Source organism: Bufo gargarizans, chromosome 2 (genome assembly GCF_014858855.1).
Source record: "Bufo gargarizans isolate SCDJY-AF-19 chromosome 2, ASM1485885v1, whole genome shotgun sequence".
NCBI classification, from domain to species: Eukaryota; Metazoa; Chordata; class Amphibia; order Anura; family Bufonidae; genus Bufo; species Bufo gargarizans.
In genome coordinates, this window is record NC_058081.1 from 153,301,802 (window position 1) to 153,325,118 (window position 23,317).

At 41.5% G+C, this 23,317-nt stretch overlaps 1 protein-coding gene across 1 annotated transcript in view; it reads left to right on the forward strand.

Moving 5' to 3' along the window:
• Nucleotides 1-23,317, forward strand: part of ATP8B4 (ATPase phospholipid transporting 8B4 (putative)) — a 397,315-nt gene that overhangs the window by 334,792 nt on the left and 39,206 nt on the right. Inside the window, exons 18-21 of the mRNA XM_044279613.1 lie at nucleotides 7,914-8,078; nucleotides 10,657-10,768; nucleotides 12,318-12,423; nucleotides 12,507-12,654. Of these exons, the coding sequence (XP_044135548.1) occupies nucleotides 7,914-8,078; nucleotides 10,657-10,768; nucleotides 12,318-12,423; nucleotides 12,507-12,654 (531 nt within the window). The remainder of the gene's footprint in view (nucleotides 1-7,913; nucleotides 8,079-10,656; nucleotides 10,769-12,317; nucleotides 12,424-12,506; nucleotides 12,655-23,317) is intronic.

The window sequence follows — 23,317 nt, forward strand, 5'->3', positions numbered from 1 at the left end:
CAGCGTTTAACACCCCTGACGGGCATTATGAAAATCTAGTTATGCCTTTCGGTCTGACCAATGCTCCTGCCGTCTTTCAACATTTCGTTAATGACATTTTTAGTCATCTAATCGGCAGGTTTGTGGTAATATACCTAGATGATATTTTAATTTATTCATCTGATCTGAAAACACATGAGGTGCATGTCAGACAAGTACTGCAGGTCCTACGGACGAATGAATTATATGCTAAGATTGAAAAATGTGTCTTCGCCGTTCAGGAGATACAATTCCTGGGTTATTTTTTATCTGCGTCAGGTTTCCGTATGGATCCTAGGAAGGTCCAGGCAATTTTAGATTGGGTAAAATGGGAAAAATACGGCTGGCACTCACTATGTGGTTCACATCAAACAACTATTTTATTAGTCCTAGTTCACAATGGAACGAAAACAACAATACATGTATTAATATACACACTATAAATTAAAAAACGTTCAAACCCCTAAAAATTATATAAAATATAATAAAACACAGTTAAAATATATAATACTATTGCACAATGAGAATCACAATCTTTTTTAACTTAATAGTAGTTAATATCCAAGTCTCTTGTATTTGGGAGCTTGTGTCTTTAAATGTGGGACGCTATGGCGTCGGTTCAATGTCCGCTATAGATTTAAAATCCTCAATCCAAAGACAGCAGTAGCTTTTTGTATCAAAATACTAGGAGGGTGTTGTTGCCTTTTACAATCGAATGTAACAGTCCTTATATTATGGCTTATGATGTTTTTGCCTGAAAGGAGATGTCGCTTACCCTTCTCAAAGGAGTCTTCAGCAGTCAGAATCGTCCGCTTGTTGCACCGCTCGCTTTCGGCGTCCTCGCTCTCTGATGTTGGTCACGTGTTGTCTCAGAGGTATCGCGGGAGTTAGAAACTATGTTTCAATGTACCTACGAGCGGTGTTGTTTTGAAAATATCGAATGGAGCGCTCCACTTCTGAAAAGATGATTCAAATTTTGTCGTTCATGTCCCAACTATTGCAGTGTTCAGGGATATAACGCTAAACGCGTTTCGAGGACTTCAGTCCTCTTCCTCAGTAGCTATATCCCTGTTGGTACGTCCTCCTTTTTATATCCCTCCAGGTAGTCCACAAAAACTGGATTGGAATCTCATTTTTATAGGGTGCGGTTCCAGTGCGTTTCTTGTGCGGTTTTGAAATCGCATATGCGTTTTTTGTTGGATTTGAACCGCTATATCTTAATATATTAAGATACCCCAGAGCAAAGTATTGGTACAGTGTATAATATACATTAAAAACATAAAAAATGTTAAAACATAATACAAGTTAATAAGAAGGGATACATATATACAATAAAAAGGGGCATCATCCTCTTTATCTTCTATTTCTAATACATTATAAAATTTGTTATAAAATTCATAGTAGAAGTGATAAAGTGTAGTAGCGGGGAGGTGGGCCCATCACCAAGAAGGGATCACAGAGCCTGTAAAGGGCTAACGTGTGATCCCAAATTGAGTGAGGGGCACACCACCCAGTCTATAAAAAGCCAAAGATTTCTAATTCTGCATTAAGCCCAGCTGGTAATAAACTTCCAAAATTATAAATTTGCTTGGATTCTGCTCTTGACATCTGCTCAATGTGGTTTTGACTGCTGAAGACTCCTTTGAGAAGGGTAAGCGACATCTCCTTTCAGGCAAAAACATCATAAGCCATAATATAAGGACTGTTACATTCGATTGTAAAAGGCAACAACACCCTCCTAGTATTTTGATACAAAAAGCTACTGCTGTCTTTGGATTGAGGATTTTAAATCTATAGCGGACATTGAACCGACGCCATAGCGTCCCACATTTAAAGACACAAGCTCCCAAATACAAGAGACTTGGATATTAACTACTATTAAGTTAAAAAAGATTGTGATTCTCATTGTGCAATAGTATTATATATTTTAACTGTGTTTTATTATATTTTATATAATTTTTAGGGGTTTGAACGTTTTTTAATTTATAGTGTGTATATTAATACATGTATTGTTGTTTTCGTTCCATTGTGAACTAGGACTAATAAAATAGTTGTTTGATGTGAACCACATAGTGAGTGCCAGCCGTATTTTTCCCATTTTACCTTCACTTTTTAGACTGATTGAGTGAACAGTCTTTCGTCTAGAGCACCCTTACCGGATTGAGGAGGGTGGTGAGCTATCCACAAATTTCTCCAATTTTAGATTGGGATCTTCCTGAGAACCTCAAAGCACTACAACGGTTCTTGGGCTTCGCAAATTTCTATAGGAAATTCATTAAAGATTATTCACTTATTGTAAAACCGCTTACTGATATGACTAGGAAGGGGACTGATTTTTCTAAATGGTCTGACGCCGCTAAAGTTGCTTTTTCCTCTCTAAAAGAGAGGTTTACCTCAGCACCTGTACTAGTCCAACCTGATGTCTCTCAGCCTTTTATTGTTGAAGTCGATGCGTCAGAGGTGGGAGTGGGGGCTGTGCTGTCTCAGGGTCCGTCTCCTGGCAAATGGCGCCCTTGTGCTTTCTTTTCTAAAAAACTATCTGCAGCAGAAAAGAACTACGATATTGGCAATAGGGAACTATTAGCTATTAAACTTGCGTTTGAGGAGTGGCGTCACTTCTTAGAGGGGGCAGTCCACCCCGTCACTGTGATTACGGACCACAAAAATCTCCTGTACCTCGAATCAGCTAAGCGTCTCACCCCTAGACAGGCTAGGTGGTCGCTATTTTTTACCAGGTTTAACTTTGTGATTACCTATCGTCCTGGGGCAAAGAACACCAAGTCTGATGCACTATCTCGTTGTTTCCCTGGAGGGGGTACTGTGAGTGATCCGGTGCCCATTCTACAGAGAGGAGTGGTTGTCTCTGCGGTACACTCTGTTTTGGAGGGGAAGGTGCTAGAGGCCCAGGGGGACGCCCCGGTCTCTTGCCCCTCAGAGAAATTGTTTGTACCGTTGAACCTGCGTTTCGAATTATTAAAGGAACATCATAATTCGGCACTTGCTGGGCACCCGGGTAGTAAAGCAACCTTGGAGCTATTGTCTCGTCGTTTTTGGTGGCCAAGGTTGCGTCAGGATGTATTAGATTTTGTGTCTTCTTGTTCTACCTGTGCGCGCGCAAAAGTTTCACATACACGTCCTGCAGGGTCTCTATTACCACTCGTCATTCCCAATAGACCGTGGACACATCTGTCAATGGATTTTATCACTGACTTACCTTTGTCTGCGGGTAAAACAGTTATTTTGGTAGTAGTGGACAGGTTTAGCAAAATGGTACACTTCATTGCGTTACCCGCACTACCTAATGCTAAGACTCTTGCTCAGGTATTCGTCAGTGAAATCGTGAAGCTTCACGGGGTCCCCTCCGATGTTGTTTCGGATCGGGGTACCCAGTTTATTTCTAAATTTTGGAAAGCTTTTTGTTCCCGTTTGGGGGTACACTTATCCTTTTCCTCAGCTTTCCATCCTCAGTCGAATGGACAGACTGAGCGTACCAACCAAAACCTTGAGACATATCTAAGATGTTTTGTGTCTGAAAACCAAGAGTTGTGGTCATCATATTTACCGTTAGCTGAGTTTGCCATAAATAATCGTCGTCAGGAATCCACTGGCAAGTCACCATTTCTTGGTGCATATGGTTTTCATCCCCAATTCTGTACTTTCAAAGAGGGGGGTCTTCTGGGGTTCCCGAAGAGGAACGTTTTTCGTCATCTCTTTCATCGGTATGGCAGAAGGTGCAAGCTAACTTGAAAAATATGGGAGGTAAATACAAATGCATGGCTGATAAGAGACGGTCGCCAGGTCCGGACCTAGGAGTGAATGACTATGTGTGGTTGTCTACTAGGAATATTAAATTGAAGGTTCCCTCTTGGAAACTGGGTCCTAGGTTTATTGGCCCTTACAAAATTGTAGCCATCATCAACCCCGTGGCTTTTCGCCTGGAGTTACCTCAGACTTTTAAAATTCATAATGTTTTTCATAAGTCGTTACTCAAAAAATATGTTCCACCTCTAGAACCATCACCGCTGCCACCCCCTCCTGTTGTCGTGGATGGTAATCTAGAATTTCAGATATCCAAAATTGTTAATTCTCGTCGGGTCCGCCGCTCTCTTCAATATCTGGTGCATTGGAGAGGTTACGGTCCCGAGGAAAGAATGTGGGTTCCTGCGTCTGAGGTAAACGCCGACAGGTTAGTTCGGGTTTTTCATGCCTCTCATCCTGAGAGACCTGGTCCTGAGTGTCCGGAGGCCCCTCGTAGAGAGGGGGGTACTGTCACGAGGGTATCGAGAACCACGCCTGACTCCGTTATAACCGGGGTCAGGAAGTCGCAGCGGTTGGCTGCACGCTCTATTTAAGATAGGGCTGTTTTCCTTATGGTAGCTTTCTGGGTTTGCTTTGCAAACCCTTTTGGCTCACTCAGGGATCCGTAGCTCCTTCTCCTCAGCTGTTCCTTGTCCAGCACTCCCAAACCTCCTTATATTCCTCTCTCACACTTCTCTGGTTGCCAGAGATAGAGCTTCCTGCCTGGACATCTATTCTGACCCACTGGAGCTGTGTTGCTGCGTTCTCGGATGGTTGTTTCAGAACGCTACCCTCCGGATCCCTGTTGGACCTTTGTGGACTGCTGTGGTCGCCCACCTGGGTGTTTGTGTTTGTTTGTATTTGTCTGTCCTCTCCCTGGTGTTTCCCTCTTAGTGCAGTGGTGCGGACTAGCGATCCCACCGGCCCGTTCACTATCTAGGGCTCATTTCAGGGAAAGCCAGGGTTTAGGCATGTGATCGCCGCACGGGTGAGGAACCCGTCTAGGGACGTCAGGGCAGTCAGGTGCCAGCCGCAAGGTGAGTTAGGGGTCACCACCTTTCCCTCTCCCTTGGGCAGGGCTTTCCCTGTTTTCCTCCCTGTGTGTGACGCCGGTCATTACATCTTGAGAGGCCTAACCTCATCTTCCATTCCTGACATTCTTTTTTCAAGCTCTGAGGTTCTGTCAGTGATTTAATGCATATTGTGTCTTTTCAGGGATATATCCTCCCTCAGACTGCCTACTTGAAGATTGAGGGCTTTAAGAGTAGAATTGCAACTGTCTACAGCCATCATTATATCTTTGAGAGTAGGTTCTCTATCAGGGGTTAGAAGGGTTTTCATTCTCTTGAGCCTGGTCAATTAGTGTAGTGACCTGACGGCCATTTTCTCTTTCCCCTTCTCATCCGTTAGTCTCTCCTCCTGGTCTGAGGAGGACATTGTTTCCGCCCCTTTATTTTGGGACCAATCTCTTGTCCCCTCCTCTTCCCTTGCGTATTTACTGCCGCATTCCTACTCACTGCCTCATGCTGCCCCGGCGCCTGCTACTTTTCCCCCTCCTCGGCATTTGGGTGCTCATATGTGCGCTGCAGGTGACTCCTTTTAGCTTCTGGTACCTCACCAAGTGATTCTCGTCCACCGGGTGGCCGCGGACACACGGATGTGCCAGTATACTTGCAGAAGAATTCCGATGTGCGTCTCACACCATGCTCCGGTAGGCCACGCCCCCCAGTACAGGCATTTTCAGACATGGTGCTACCAAATGATCTTTATTTTTTTATTTGTGAACAGGGAAAAAAGGGATTGATCTAATTATAAGTTTTTGCCTATAGTTTCCACAAAACTATGTACAGTATCAATCTGCTCGGCTCATCGCGCTCTAGAACATGCTGCCTGCAGGGTTGCACTGTATATCATAATGACAGGTTCTCTTTAAAGGCGAAGGACACCTTTGGCATGGGGAAAATGTTTTTTTTTACTTATGTTAGTGGTGTCTTGCACTAAGTTTTAGCATGATGTTTTCATTCCGCGTTCATTTTCAGACCCTCTGATATTCAGTTTGCAGCCTTCTCCTAGTTTAATACTTTCTTTCATGTGGTTGTGCCCCTCCCAGTAATACATGCTGGATGTAAGGTCCGTGTTTCCAGAATGCTGCTCCCTTCATTAGCTTTTATGCATGAGCACAGATTAATTCCTGGAGGGATCTCCTTTCACTTGATGCTGAAGCGTGTGATTTTTTTTTTTCCTTCACTTGTATACATCCTATGTGAGTCTCACCTTGTAAGCTGTGTTATGTAAGTTTTACTCCTTATCTACACTCTGTGTGAGCTGCCATTCTTGGACCCCCCCCCCCCCAGGCCCCCCCTCCCCCCCCACACACACACACACACACACACACACTCTGATCTGCCTTGTATGACCTCATCACCAATCTTTCTATCTCTAAGGCTACTTTCACATTAGCGTTTCTATTTTCCGGTATTGAGATCCGTCCAGGGCTTCAATACCGGAAAAAAACTCTTCTGTTTTGTCCCCATTTATTGTCAATGGGGAGAAAACGTAACTGAACAGAACGGAATGATCCAAAATGCATTCCATTTTGTTTGGTTGCGTTCTCATGCTGCAGTTTTCTTTCCACCGTGGGATGTTACTGGCTATGTTACAGATAATACAACCGGATCCGTTCATAACAGATGCAGATGGTTGTATTGTCAGTAACGAAAGAGTTTTTGCTGATCCCTGCTGGATCTAGCAAAAACTCTAGTTTTAAGTAGCCTAAGGGCTAATGCACACGATCGCATACCCTCCGAGACATGCGGTCCGTGAGCCATATGTCCTGGAACGGCATACATCGGGAGCGCACAGCATCATAGGTTACTATGATACTGTGTTCATCGGGCCACCTGCGGGGCTATTGTCCCACACTAATATGATCATATGAGTGCATGACAGTAGTCCCACAGGTGGCACGATGCGCACAGTATCATAGTAACCTATGATGCTATGTGCTCCCGTGGGCACGATATATGCCGTTTCGGGACATATGGCCCACTCACGGACCGTATGTCTCGGAGAGCATGCGGTCGTGTGCATGAGCCTGAACACTGAGAGAACAGAGAGAACTGTCAGAAACAGGAGCACTGCTCTGATTTATGTCTCATTTGGCAGCACTTACAGCTAGGTGAAGGATGTTATCCACACTGTGCAGAAGCAAAATGAGAAAATGTTTAATAAACACTTTTTGAAAGTTGCTTAATTTTGCATTTTTATTTTATTTATTACTGCAAAGGTGCCCACAGCCTTTAAAGAGTTGTTTACTCGACCAGACAGATAGAATTTAAATGTAGAAGTAGTGGTCATGCTCGATTGTAGAGGAACTTGAGTCCCCTGCTTTAGTAATCAAAGTATCTGATTTCCATTTATCACCTATATTTTGAATGACTGATAAATGTATTTTCTGAGAAAGATATTTCTCTATGCTTCACTAACAATTGTTGACTTCTTCAATTCCAATAATTAGCGGGTGTCACTATTAAAGGAGTTCTCATTTCCACAGTCTAACTCCTTAATGGTGTTCTCCTGGATTTTAATATTGATGGCTTTCTTCAGGATAGGCCATCAGCAGCAGATCAGCAGGTGTCCAACACCCCTCATCCCTGCTACTCAGCTCCACCCATTCCCTTTACTGGATATGAACAATGGATGCAATGCATGCTTAGACCGTTTCCAGTGTAAGTGAATGGAGGCTACTGATGGACTGGTCATACGACCCTCCATCAGTGACCATTTTGGGACAGCAGAAGCAGGCAAAAGGACCTGCTAGTAAACATAAGTTGGTCATGTTAAACCATTGCCACATATGGTTTAACAATGCCTATTACTAGCTGCATGTATGTGCTTTTTCCCTGCATATGTGCAGCTGGTAATATGTAGTGGCTGTAGTGGCCATTTTAGCCCTGCCTTAGACAAGGTTTTATTGCAGTGGTGCAAAACCTGCAGCCCAGGGGCCACATGTGGCCCTCAATACCATTCTGTGCTGCCCCTACCATTTGAGAACAGACGTATGTGTGTATATATAATAAAGTTCTGTGTACTTTCAGGAGTTTGCTGGTGAGGGCCTGCGGACATTAGCCCTGGCATACAAAGATCTCACTGAAGATTACTTCAGGTGGTGGCTAAACATCCATCATGAGGCCAGCACTGCTCTGGACAACAGAGAGGAGCGGCTAGCAGCTGTATATGAACAAATAGAAAGTGATATGACGGTATGTTTTAAATTCACTACTCTGATTGTTTATGCATGTTAATGTAAATGAACATGAATAGTTTATATACTAGGTTGATTTAGTTAATGAAAAAAATACACATTTTCCAAAAACAAGAACTATAATCTAAGCACATAGCTGTAGGAGGCAATGAGTCACCATGTTACTGGAGAGCTGGAGAGTGTAGACAAAATAACTGATACACCTAGTACTGTAAATTATTACTGAGGAATAAATGTATGGCATAGGTTTAAAGCTGCTGACTTCTCTAGCTATATATACACAGCCCTCATTTAGGGAGCTTTATCAAAACTGATAAAAGGAAAATGTGGAAACCCATCCAGTATAAAAGCGGTGTCCGCCTTATTGCTTCATTGTGTCTAACCTAAAAAGACTACCTGACTGACTGTAAAGACATAGGGCCAGATTTATCATGACTGACAGCTCACTCCACTTTCACATATGGCTAAAGTCAGTTTTAGCCAAGTCAGATTTATGATCGGCCCTTTAAGACTGTAATAAATGTGGTTTGACGGTAGCAGTTTATCCGTCAGTAAGCAGCTTTATAAAAGTCGCACATCTTTACGAAAAAGTTGCACGTTTTTATGAAAAAGTCGCATGTTCTATTAAAAAGTCTCATAAGATAAGCATGGTCCTCACTGGAGTGAAATTGCAACTTTTTAAATAGTCCCAATAGTAAATCTGTCTAGAGATTAATTTACATAAGAAAACACGCCCACTTTCAGAAAACTGGCGAGCATAGTGCAGAGCAAATTTGTGCGCAGTTTTAGTGTTTGGGACTTTTTGGGGGACTTTTTTCACTCCATTATTCTGACCTGAGCTAATGATAAATCTGGCCCATAATGCTAAAACAGGAAACCACATACATGGACCTGGCTTGGACTGTCCCACAGGGGCCCTAGTCCCCCAGTCCCTGCACAAGTGGCACATGGCACAGTCAGACTGTACTACATATAGATAGACAGCATACAGAATCTCAACCAGCCTGTGTACATATAAAACTGGGTAGACAGTTTAAGGGTCCATTCACACGTCCGCAAAACATGGACACCGGCCATGTGTGTTCTGCATTTTGCGGACCGCACATGGCCGGCACTTTAAATAGAAATGCCTTTTCTTGTCCGTGTCTGCGGACAAGAATATGACATGTTCTATTTGCGGAACGGAAGTGCGAATGCGGACCGCACACACTGTGTGCTCTCCACATCTTTTGCGGCCCCATTGAAAATGAATGGGTCCGGATCCATTCTGCAACGTTGCGGAACGGATCCGGACCCATTTTGCGGACGTGTGAATGGACCCTTACAGACTAGTCAGGTTATTTATAGATGTCAGGCTTTATAGACATTGGGTGGCAGGTTGTGAAGCAGGCCAACCAGTATCCTCCTTCATCAGTGTCACAGCAGTGACCCCATAAGCCGTTCTTTTGCAGCATCTTGCTGCTGCTGACGCTGTGAGGGCAGATACTATTTGCATGTATCTTTACAGTTGGCCCACAGAATAAAATTTACTGGTGGGCCCCTAGGCATTCCAGTCTGACGCTGACTTGGGCAATTTCTCTTTCTTGTCCATTTTATGACCATAAATCGAGTGACTTCAAGTGTTGATAAGTGGACCTGTCTGGAAATTCTAAATCTAAGGCCTTATTCACACAGTCAGTGGTCAGAGATTTTTGTCAGTGATTGTGAGCCAAAACCAGAAGCAGAGCCTCCACAGAGATGAGTTATAATGGAAAGATTTGCACCTGTTCTGTGTTTCTGACTTGCACCTAGTTTTGGCTCACAATAACTGATGGAAACCACTCACTGAATACTGATGTGTGAATAAGGCCTAACTCAGCTACTATCTTTTTGGAGCATTTATAGTCTTCTCAGGCTGCTTTGAAAATGTTCATAATGTGACTGGTACTGTAGATTGATGATTTTTACTATGTTTTTATCATTGTCATGTTTATGTTAGCCTGTCTACCCCCTCTTTCTAAAATTCAGAAGTTAATAAGATATTTGCCACATGAATTCTGTATGGTATGGTTTTATTGTGCAAAGTTATTGGCATGTTAAAGGTGTTTTTCCGAGATTTTGATACTGACGACCTAGATCATTAGTATCTGATCGGTGGGGGTCTGACAACCAGGACCCCCGTCGTTCAGCTGTTTGAGAAGGTACCGTTGTTTCTGTGAGCACTGCGGTCTTCTCGCAGCTTACCAAGCACAGCGCCGTACATTGTATAGCGCCTCTGCTTGGTATTGCAGATCAGCCCTGTTTACTTCAATGGGGATGAGCGCGATACCAAGCACAGACGCTATACAATGTACGATTCTGTGCTTGGTAATCACAGAAAAGACAGCGGTGCTCACAGGAGCGACAGTACCTTCTCAAACAGCTGATCAGCAGAGTTCTGGATGTCGGACCCCCACCAATCAGATACTGAAGACCTGTCTTGAGGATAGATCATCAGTATCAGAATTTCGAAAAAACACTTTAAATGGAAGTGATTGCATGTTCCATTACGCATTATCATTTTAAAAACATGGCTTCTTTCATGTTATCTGCTTTAGCTACTAGGTGCTACTGCAATAGAGGACAAGCTACAAGAAGGAGTGACTGTTACCATCGCTAGTCTCCTCCTGGCAAACATTAAGTTGTGGATTCTAACCGGAGATAAGCAGGGTAATGCTGAAAATTGTATTTACTGCATCATTGCTTCTAACATGCTAATGCTAAGTAATGACTTTCAGCTTCTGCCCAGTTTTTTTGGTATTGGTAATTATGATAGAAAAAAAATGTTGAAAGGAGTCTGTCAGCAGTTTTGACCTTGTTAACCTGTTGACTGCACTAGATGTGGAGCTTTTATCATCACAAGGAGTATGATATTACTAACAGTAAAAACTCCACAAAATATGTTTGTGCTGCTCTTCTCAGTCCAGTCAGCAGAGGTTCCCTTTAAAATGTATGAAGATATATAAGTATTGTCAGTGGTACTGTATATCTTAATATTTGACTTCACAAATCTTATGACTAGTGTTGAGTGAATCAAAGCATCCGAAGCGGAATTCGGTCCGAAGTTTAGGAAAAATTTGATTCAACATGAATCCGAATTTCCTAGCTCTTCGTGATAATGAACCATTTTTTGTAAAATGGCGGTTGCACTTGTTACAAAGTGAAAGTAAGAAGCTCGGGATGCGATATGATCCATAATGCCATGCAGCCAGCCAATGCTCAGATAGCCATCCCCTGTGATGTCACAGCCCTATAAAACCCTCATCCCACACAGTCTCCGCTATTGTCCTGTGAGCTGAGCATAGGGAGAGAAGTGGCAAGCGCTCATGCACTAGGGACAGTGTTGCTGCAATAATCCAGCAGATATGTTTGATCCATCCACCATGTTCAGCCATCTGGTCTCAACCATAATAAATTTAAAAGCAAAATACCACTAGGTTCTTATTAGGGAGGGATCCACATGGGATTATGGTCATCCCTGTTATGGATCCCTCAGTTTGATTGCTTTGAGTTCTCTGGGACCATCACACAGCAGGACAGGGCCTGCTGCATACATGCTTCGGCACCCCTGATTCTTGTTTGGGGGAGCCGGAGCACACCTGGATGACCACAGCATCTGAAGGGTCATGCCGATCTTGGACATTAGTGCCAGGTGTCTGCTCTTTAAAACGGCGGCCATGGTGCCTGCTGCTTGCGCCAGCGGGCACCATTTTTAAATGCCCAGCTGCCAACCTAAGTGTTAACTTCCAAGCCTTCGCACTAAGATTGGGCCACCAAGTGGGAAGAATATGGTTAGGCAGAGTGGCCTGGGTATACCTGATTTATAGCAATTCGTGACTAATTCATTTGGGATGAATCAAATTTCTTGGCGAACTTCAGTGAATTGGCCACACATCTCTACATATGACCATGGTCTCATTATCCTTTTTTTAATGAAAGAACAAAATGCCATGTTTCACCAAAATACCAAGCTGACTATATGTCATTTGGACTGAAACTGCCCAAAAAAATATGTAGAGCGGAGCACCAGCATTAAGAGAATGTTAAGCTTGAATGCCATAGGTAATACATGATGTGGCGGTTATTTCTTAATTTTTTTTATTTAAAATTATTTTAATCATTTTGCTTTAAAAGATTAGCCCTTTTTTCTATCCTTTAATCCACATTTGCTTGCACCTCATTCTGTTTTAATGAGTTTCTAAACTCTCTTGTTTCTCAGAAACGGCTATGAACATTGGATACTCATGCCACATGCTCACTGATGACATGAACGATATATTTATAGTTTCTGGTCGCACAGTAACTGAGGTGCGAGAAGAACTAAGGTACTGGGCTTTTATTACTGTCACAAGAAATGAAAACCAATTAAGAACAATGTCAGAACTCAGCTTTTATTTTTATATCCTAGGAAAGCAAAGGAAGCCACATTCGGACAGAGTAGCAACCTATTCAATGGACATCAGTTCTCTGAGAAAACAAGCAAATCAAAGCTTGAGTCAGTCTATGAGGAAACTGTAACTGGTGAATATGCCTTGGTCATCAATGGGCATAGTTTGGTAAGTGTCTTGTTTAACCCCTTCCTGACATCTGCCTTACATGTAAGGTGCAGCGGGGAGTGAATTGACATGTACGGCACTCTGATTGGGCGGGTGCAGAAACTGTGTCTGCTCGATTAGCAGCAGGGGCCTGGCTGTTACGAACAGCCAAGCCCCTGCTGCCTCCAACGGCATCAGTGAATACTCCTTTAACCCATTAATACATTCTGTGCTTTGGTCAACACTGACCGCTGCATGTATGGGGTTTGTGGAGGGGCACTCCCCCTCCGACCCCATCGGGTCTATGTGCTGTGGTGACAGGGATGCCTTCCATAGTCACCGGAGCCTGCCAGCTACAGAAGCCTATGAGATCCAGCCACCTGTATGTATTACACTGACAGGCAATGCATTACAATACAGAATGTATTGTAATGCATTGTAGAGGGGATCAGACCCTCAAAAGTTGATGTCCCACAGTGGGACAAAAAAAAACAAAAGTATTTAAAAAGTTTAAAAAAAAATTTAGTTTTAACCCCTTAAGGACTCAGCCTTATTTCACCTTAAGGACTTGGCCATTTTTTGCAAATCTGACCAGTGTCCCTTTAAGTGCTCATAACTTTAAAACACTTTGACTTATCCAGGCCATTCTGAGATTGTTTTTTCGTCACATATTGTACTTCATGACACTGGTAAAATGAAGTTAAAAAAATTATTTTTTTTTGCATAAAAAAATACCTAATTTACAAAAAATTTTGAAAAATTTGCAAATTTCAAAGTTTCAGTTTCTCTACTTCTGTAATACATAGTAATACCCCCAAAAATTGTGATGACTTTACATTCCCCATATGTCTACTTCAGGTTGGAATTATTTTGGGAATGATATTTTATTTTTTGGGGATGTTACAAGGTTTAGAACTTTAGAAGCAAATATTGAAATTTTTCAGAAATTCACAAAAACCCAATTTTTAGGGACCACTACAGCTCTGAAGTCACTTTGCGGGGCTTACATAATAGAAACCACCCAAAAATGACCCCATTCTATAAACTACACCCCTCAAGGTATTCAAAACTGATTCTACAAACTTTGTTAACCCTTTAGGTGTTGCACAAGAGTTATTGGCAAATGGGGATGAAATTTGAGAATACAAGACTGTATCTTTATTGCCCTGACTCTGCTGTTTACAGAAACACCCCATATGTGGCCGTAAACTACTGTACGGCCACACAGCAGGGCGTAGAGTGAAAGGTGCGCCGTTTGGTTTTTGGAAGCCAAATTTTGCTGGACTGGTTTTTTGACACCATGTCCCATTTGAAGCCCCCTGATGCACCCCTAGAGTAGAAACTCCCTAAAAGTGACCCCATCTAAGAAACTACACCCCTCAAGGTATTCAAAACTGATTTTAAAAACTTTGTTAACCCTTTAGGTGCTGCACAAGATATAATGGAAAATAGAGATACAATTTCAAAATTTCACTTTTTTGGCAGATTTTCCATTTTAATATATTTTTTCAAGTAACAAAGCAAGGGTTAACAGCCAAACAAAACTCATTATTTATGGCCCTAATTCTGTAGTTTACAGAAACACCCCATATGTGGTCGTAAACTGCTGTACGGGCACACGGCAGGGCGCAGAAGGAAAGGAATGCCATACGGTTTTTGGAAGGCAGATTTTGCTGGACTGTTTTTTTTACACCATGTCCCATTTGAAGCCCCCCTGATGCACCCCTAGAGTAGAAACTCCAAAAAAGTGACCCAATTTTAGAAACTACGGGATAAGGTGGCAGTTTTCTTGGTACTAGTTTAGGGTACATATGATTTTTGGTTGCTCTATATTACACTTTTTGTGCGGCAAGGTAACAAGAAATAGCTTTTTTGGCACCGTTTTTTTTTTTTTGTTATTTACAACATTCATCTGAAAGGTTAGATCATGTGGTAATTTTATAGAGCAGGTTCTCACGGACGCAGCGATACCTAATATGTATACTTTTTTTTTATTTATGTAAGTTTTACACAATGATTTCATTGTTAAAACAAAAAAAGTTTTAGTTTCTCCATAGTCTAAGAGCCATAGTTTTTTCAGTTTTTGGGCGATTATCTTATGTAGGGTCTCATTTTTTGCGGGATGAGATGGCTGTCTTATTGGCACTATTTTGGGGTGCATATGACTTTTTGATCGCTTGCTATTGCACTTTTTGTGACGTAAGATGACAAAAAATTGCTTTTTTTAAACCGTTTTTATTTTTTTACGGTGGTCACCTGAGGGGTTAACTCATGTGATATTTTTATAGAGCCGGTCGATACGGACGCGGAGATACCTAATATGTATACTTTTTTTTATTTATGTAAGTTTTACACAATGATTTAATTTTTGAAACAAAAAAAATGATGTTTTAGTGTTTCCATAGTCTAAGATCCATAGTTTTTTCAGTTTTTGGGCGATAATCTTGGGTAGGGTCTCATTTTTTGCGGAATGAGATGCCGGTTTGATTGGCAATATTTTGGCGTACATGCGACTTTTTTGATCACTTTTATTACCTTTTTTGGGAAGTAAGGTGGGCAAAATTTAAATTTTCTCAGTTTTTATTTTTTTATTTTTATGGCGTTCACCGTGCGGGGAAAGTAACATGACCGTTTTATAGATCAGGTCGTTACGGACGCGGCGATACCAAAATGTGTAGGGAATTTTATTTTTTTCATTTTTAATTAGTGATAAATGTGTTATTTGATTTTCACTTTTTTTTCACTTTTTCTTACTTTTTTTTTGACCCAGACCCACTTGGTTCTTGAAGATCCAGTGGGTCTGGTGTCTGCATAATACAGTACAGAACCTATATATGTTTCTGTACTGTATTTTACTTACACTGAACAGATCTATGCTTTCAGCACAGATCTGTTCAGCACCATGGACAGCAGGACGCCTGAGCAGGCGTCCTGTTGCCATGGGAACCTTCCCCGTCTGCCACAACTTCGCAGACGGGGAAGGGTAAGGACTGGGGCTTCGGGGGGCTGTCTGGGGGCTCTCTCCCTCTCCCATCGGGGGGCTGCAAAGGCACAGCAGCCCCCCGATGGGAGAGGGAGGGAGCCGCATCTTACTGTTAACTCTTTCCATACAGCGGTCCGTACGGACCGCTGTATGGAAAGGGTTAAACGGCTGACATCCATTCACAGATGTCAGCCGTTTATACCAGGGTGCCAGCAATGTGCTGGCACCCTGGTATACCCACTAGAAGCCAATGATTATTCGGCGGGAGGCGGGCGGGGGACCGCGGCGATCAGAAACAGCAGAAATAGCAACAAACCGCAGGTCTGAATTGACCTGCGGTTTGCGGCGATCGCCGATACGGGGGGGTCATATGACCCCCCCCAGGCGTTGTGACAGGATGCCGGCTGAATGATTTCAGCCGGCATCCTGTGCGGATTAACCCCTGGGGCGCCACAATCTCAATTTAAACTCATGACGTACCGGTACGTCATGGGTCCTTAAGGACTCGGGAAACATGCCGTACCGGTACGTCATGGGTCCCTAAGGGGTTAAGCAAAGAAATGTATAAAAGAGCCCTTTCCCCTCATCAAGCAATATACAATTGAAAATAAATAAATAAGAATACACACAGCTGTAATGACCTTCTATTCACATGATAAACAGCGTAAAAATAAATAAAAACGACCAATTTTTGGTCACTTTGCCTTATAAAAATCATAATAGCAAGCCGTCAAAAAGTACTATGTACCCTAAAACGTTACCAGTGAAAACCAATGAGCCCCCACACAAGAAGATAGGCAGAAAATTAAAAAAAAATATGTCTCTCAGAAAATGGCAACACAAAAACGGCATAAAAAATAAAAATATAAAAGCTTTAATTAAGTATTTTATGAGGTATAACTCACTATCTGTCTTAAAACCAGAGAAATACAAATTTAGAAAATATCAAATATTTCAAATTTCTTTCTTGTACATAAAGGTAAAACATAGACTCAAATTTATCTTTACCAGAAAGTACAATGGGTCAGGAAAAAACTGTCTCAAAATTGCTTGGATAAGTAACTTTCCAAAGTTATTACCACATAAAGTGACACTTCAGATTTGCAAAAATAAGCTCTGTCAGGAAGGAGGAAAAACCCCTGATGGGGTTAAAGTCAGCTGTGACATGTTTTGTGCATTTTTCTCCCCTGACAAATAATAAAAGTTCAGCAAAAATCAGATTTTGCTAGGATACTCTGCATGAAGGAATATTTTACCTATGGTTTTGGAACACTGTACAGTACGTGCAAGGCTTTAATTTAATACCTAAACAATTAGGATTATATAATCTATCTGCCAATCTAACACTCTATACTGTATCTGCCAGCAGACATATTTTGTCACATGCATTTGCCTCTAATGACAGGTAATTTCCTGTGCTGATATCAGAGCTATGGAGTCAGTCAGGGTACTTTCACACTAGCGTTCTTTTTTTCCGGCATTGAGTTCCGTCCTAGGGGCTCAATACCGGAAAAGAACTGATCATTTTTATCCTAATGCATTCTGAAAGGAGAGCAATCCGTTCAGGATGTCTTCACTTCAGTATTTTTGCCTTTTCAGGACGGAGATAATACCTCAGCATGCTGCGGTTTTATCTCCGTCCAAAATTCTGGAACACTTGCCGGAATGATCCGTCACTTTTTCCCATTGAAATGCATTAATGCCGTATCCGGCCCCGAGTGTTTTGGCAAAACGGATTCGGCATTGCGGTCTGCAGAAAAAAGTGAAAAAAAATAAAAGCCGGATCCATTTTTCCAGATGACACCGGAGAGACGGATCCAGCACTTCAATGCATTTGTCATACGGATCAGGATCCTGATCCGTCTGACAAATGCCATCAGTTTGCACAAGTGTGAAAGTACCCTAAGCCAAAGTTCTCTCATTCCTGTATTTTTTTACACTCCAACTCCAAATATGTATAATTTTCTCACCATCGTATAAGTAATCAGGTTACTTAGATAGAACGTGATACATATTTATTAAAATATAATTTCAGAAATTCCTGGAATTTTCTAAGCTTCTCTAAGTAACTGTGCAATGCACCATGCATTCATTTGAATAGGACGGACCAGCTTTAATTACACTGCTCTGCCACTGGGATGTTGACAGCGAGCAGGAAAACAGTGAAGAGAATGCAATGCGTCATTTGCAAGTCTAAGGGTACTTTCACACTAGCGTTTTTCTTTTCCAGCATAGAGTTCCGTCACAGGGGCTCTAAACCGGAAAAGAACTGATCAGTTTTATCCCCGAAACATATCATCGATCCAAATTGGGGAGTTTCTGAGGATATAAAGAAGTTGGGGTAGGATCACCATCTTAACCAAAGATATTCTATCAGCTCTAGATAAGGGTAAATGTAACCATATCGTAATTTTGTTATCTCAATTTACTTATTAATGGAGTCGGGTTAAGATAAATAAAGTCATCAATCCTGGGCGATAGCGTCATGCCCAGATATTCAAATGTGTCAACAACTTTTAACCTCCCCAGAATCCCTTGGCTAGCATATTCAAATCTATTTAATAACATAAGGGTAATTTTTGACCAATTAATATCTAGTCCAGAGACTTCACAGACAGTACCTTTAATGGTGCCTTCCTGTTTTGTGTAGCTGTTCTGAGATGACTGCAGGCATGCCCAGTGGTGAACTTACTCCTGTGGTCTTAAGTGAAGGATCTTACTACTGAGCATGTGCAGCAGAGTTTCAGGCATTGTAACTAAGAGCCTTGGAGTACATATATATATATATATATATATATATATATATCTGAAATAAAAAATAAATTTATTTAAAAAAAAGAGCCTTGAAGCAGCATGAAGATACCTGGTATAAAGGACAGAAGAGGTGAGAACTGATTTTCTATCACCACTAGAACACCCGGCTTATCAATGTTTATAGTATAGGGACAGGGGAGAGCACAGGAGAGGTGAGAACTGATTTTCCATCACCACTAGAACACCCGGCTTATCAATGTGTATAGTATAAGGACAGGACAGAACACAGGAAAGGTGAGAACTGATTTTCTATCACCACTAGAACACCCTGCTTATCACCGTTTATAGTATATGGACTGGGGAGAACACTGGAGAGATGAGAATTGATTTTCTATCACCACTAGAACACCCTGCTTATCACTGTTTATAGTATAGGGACATGGGAGAACACAGGAGAGGTGAGAACTGATTTTCCATCACCACTAGAACACCCTGCTTATCACAGTTTATAGCATATGGACTGCGGAGAACACTGGAGAGATGAGAATTGATTTTCTATCACCACTAGAACACCCTGCTTATCACCGTTTATAGTATAGGGACATGGGAGAACACAGGAGAGGTGAGAACTGATTTTCCATCACCACTAGAACACCCTGCTTATCACAGTTTATAGCATATGGACTGCGGAGAACACTGGAGAGATGAGAATTGATTTTCTATCACCACTAGAACACCCTGCTTATCACCGTTTATAGTATAGGGACATGGGAGAACACAGGAGAGGTGAGAACTGATTTTCCATCACCACTAGAACACCATGCTTAGCACCGTTTATAGTATAGGGACTGGGGAGAACACTGGAGAGATGAGAACTGATTTTTCTATCACCAGTAGAACACCCTTCTTTTCACTATTTTTGGTAAATAAGGCCCATAGATTTTATAGAATATAAAATATAGATTAACATTTCTAAACTCCAATGAAAGTTAATAAATAAATAATAAAGTTACCACAATATTGAAAACAGATAATATAAGCCTGAGTTGGTACATTTTCCACCCCAAACCAGCTCCAATTCCATGACTCTGACTCTGCAGCCCTGGTTAATACATGAATATTTCTTCTGAGGGCACTAGAACAACTAAATCGGCCCGTATTCTGTAATATGGCTCTTATTTGATAGTTATGCACATGGTCCACATGAATATGCTAACATGGTTGATGATCATAGCAATTAGTCACATTTCTGCCTCCCTGTTTTCTAATTGTTACAGCAGCACTAGTGTTAATTTCTTTTTGTGTGTTTAGTGATCACAATTTTAGGCCTGGTTCACTCCTAACATAGTTCAAATTCTCACCACAACCACTAAATGAAAACAGCATCAAAATCACATTGTAGTTCATGCAGTTTTGTTGCCTTTTTTCCCCAAAAGAAACTGTACTAGATAACATTCCTAGAACTGCATCTGTGCACCACCCCACACTAAGGCAGATTTCACACTGCGTATAAAACTCCACTGGGCTTTTCATACATTTGAATACCTGAAAATGGTACCGCAATGGATAAATTCAAACATGAGGCAAATGGAGTCCAAAGGTTTCTGTAGTGTTATAATAACAACAATATAGTATGTTATACTACGCTATTCTGTCTGGGGAAAAAAGATGAAAACAAATGGTTAGCAGGTCAGAGTCCAAAGTGGAAATACCCATTGTGGTATTGAATATCGTTTTCAAGTACACGAGAAGATGGGCTTAACACAGTGTGAACGCAGCCTTACACATATTTAGGATATGAATATAGTTACTGTACAGTATACTCACGCCTTGCAGCTGATTGCTTATCCTCACTGTCATATTTCTGAATTCACAAGTACAAACTGACCTTTTAAATAAAAGTCTCAATGCCTTATGTATCATGGCTGGAATTCCTGCACAGCGCTTCCAGTAAGTCTCGCACTCGTCTTCTTGCCAAAAGAAATTTGTTTTCATTAGGGAATGTGTTTCTTGTACTAATATTGGACTGTGAGTAAGTGAAGAGAAAGGTTTATAATCAAGCATTTCACCCCATCATTATGTTTGACGTAATTCTCCAGCTGATGATAAGATGTTTCACGAATAAGTCAATCTTAGCGAGAAAGAAAATGTGTTTTTTCTCTACTATTTCTCAGTGCATATTACTTGTAAAAATTCTATAATAGGACTGTATTTCAGTCATAAAAGCCCTTACAAAAAATAGATTAATATAGCTTTGACTACTTCCCCCCCCCCCCCCCCCCCCCATAATGGCAAATTATCAAAGGTTATATATGAGACAAAAACACACTGTATTCCATGGGATGTGTCTGGGTTTGTAACACATTGTGTACTGAACACAGCAGGTTACTGCATCACGTTGAAGTGATTGGGAGCAGCTCTGCAATTACCAGCTCCATGAACCACAGAGTAGACAGAACGGCGTAGTCCAGCGCCAAAGCTACTTCAGAACAGCTGATTGTCTGGGATTCCGGATGTCAGGCCCCCACCAATGGGGAAACTGGTAGCCTGTCCCGAGATAACAGTACCAGAAAACCACTTTAGTGTAGTAGCTCTCTGTAACAGAGTTTACATTTTTATCATAAGGGTACAGCTACACACATCGGGTCTGCTGTGGATTTTCTATAGTGAAAAATCCACAGCATATCTGGCCAAAATGACAAAAAGTTGTGAAATTTGATGTGGAAACACTATTCATTTGCCACAGACGTCGCCCTCTGCATTGCATATTGACATGCTGTAGATTTAAAATCTGCACCACATATCAAGTCACGTGGGTTCCGATGCAGACACACTCTGCACTGTGTGGATGAGATTTTTTTTTTAAATCTCATCCAGTTTGCAGCTACTTGTAAATGCTGGGGATTTTCTGTACATCCACACTGTTTGTTACATGTGGCCATACCCTAAAGGGAGCACTCCCTTCTGTCCATATCGTGACTGACAGGACATACACAACACTGTACATCACTGTCCTGAGGGGTGGGAGTTGCACTCCCATCATGAGTACATCAGACTGTATCCTTTCATTGCTTCTATTAATAAAAATGTTTTGGCTACTAGGATATGGATCCTTCATAGGAAAAAATATTGAAAGGTTTTTTTTTTTTTTGTTTTTTTTTTAGACTATATATGTTTTTACAAATCTGGAGACTGGAATGAATATCACTATTTATGTTTTTTACCATTCTCAGGATAAGTCATCAATATCCCTGATAAGATATTGATGACCTATCTTGTTTCAATACTGGTTATTGGGTTTTTCAGTAGTACATAATACAATCAATCTTGACTGTAAGCACAGTTTTGAGTACACAGTACCTGAGCCATGTCAGATATTTTGCACAAACTGTGTACATTTGTAACAGATAGTGTATCCATATAAAACATTACAACAGTTTAACAAAATATAACTCGCCAGATTTTGTTTTTATACCAGGTTTCGGTCTTGAAAAATACATTCGGAAATGTGGAGCAATAGACACAATTATTTTAGTGTACTTGTGTGAGTGTAGGTGAGTCTTCAGATCCATCCGTGCTCTTAAAGCCTCTTGCACACAAACGTGTGCGCTCCGTGGCTGTATTGAGGGCCGCATTTGCGGATCCGCAATACACAGGCGCCGTTCCATGGGCATTCCGCATCACAGATAAAAATGTGGAACGGAAGCACTACGGTGCAGGGTTTTGTCCCATACTTCCGTTCCGCAAAAAGATAAAACATGTCCTATCTTTTTGCGGATTGAGGACCCATTAAAGTGAATGGGTCCGCGATCCACTACGGCTGCCCCACGGTTGGTGTTCGTGCATTGCGGCCCGCAATTTGCGGGCCACAGCACGCCCACGGGGCTCACACGTTTGTGTGCAAGAGACCTAAGCCACAGATGTCATGTAAGATATAGAGATTTGAATGACATGATGGAGGGGGTTAATGCTCTTTCATATTGGTATCTAGTTGAGATAGTAGATAGCGCTTCTTCTACTGACGGAGCTATTTGTTCCTTCCAGTGTCTGGTGATTACCAGTTTAGTTATTACTAGTATTTTACAGCATATTATTCTATATTTCTGTGGGATCTCATCCAATTGGAGAAATAGTAAGGCTCCATGTGCAGACTTATGCAGTGGAAATTTCAAAATGGAGGTGAGAATCTGGAAAATGTCATCCAAGTATGTCCTTAAATAGGGACAGGACCATAAAATATGTGTCAAAGTTCCTATCTGGCCACATTGTCTCCAGCACATTGGATATGTTGCAGTGTATATATTTTGTGTAGCCTACCAGGAGTCATGTACCACCTTAGAAAGGTTTGCATTGCTGCTTCATAGTGTGAGCTACATTTACATGCTAAATTAACTGTGTGTAGAGCAGATAACCATTGTTTTGTTTCAAAGGTGCACTCCAACTCTTTTTCCCATTGTAAATATGGTCTAGTTTTACAGAAGGTGTTATGGGAGTCAATTAAGCCATATGCGTATCTCATAATTTTGTTCTTATGTCAGCGGCTAGGCAATATTTGTGGTTGCCCTGAACTGATTCCTTGATATTTATCATTGAGGAAGTGTCTTATTCTCAGGTACTTAAAGAAGTCTGCATTTGGTATAGAGTAGGTTTCTCTCAATTGTTCAAAGGTAAGTATTGTCCCTTCAGAAAGTAATTGGGAGACTTGTGTAATTCCTTTATCAACCCAGCTCAAGAGGTCCAAATCCTGAACATGAATGTTCAAGAATTGTAAGGGTACAGTTCCCATGATGATTGGGATTCTCCTAAGGTTTTCAGGTGGAAATCTCTCAAACATTGTATAGTAGCATGTGTTAGTGGAGAGGCGTTTTTTATCTGGGGTAGTTTATTTTTATACTCAAAAGTAAGAGCCTGGAGAGAGGTGGGCAAAACTAGGCTGTTTTCTATTTG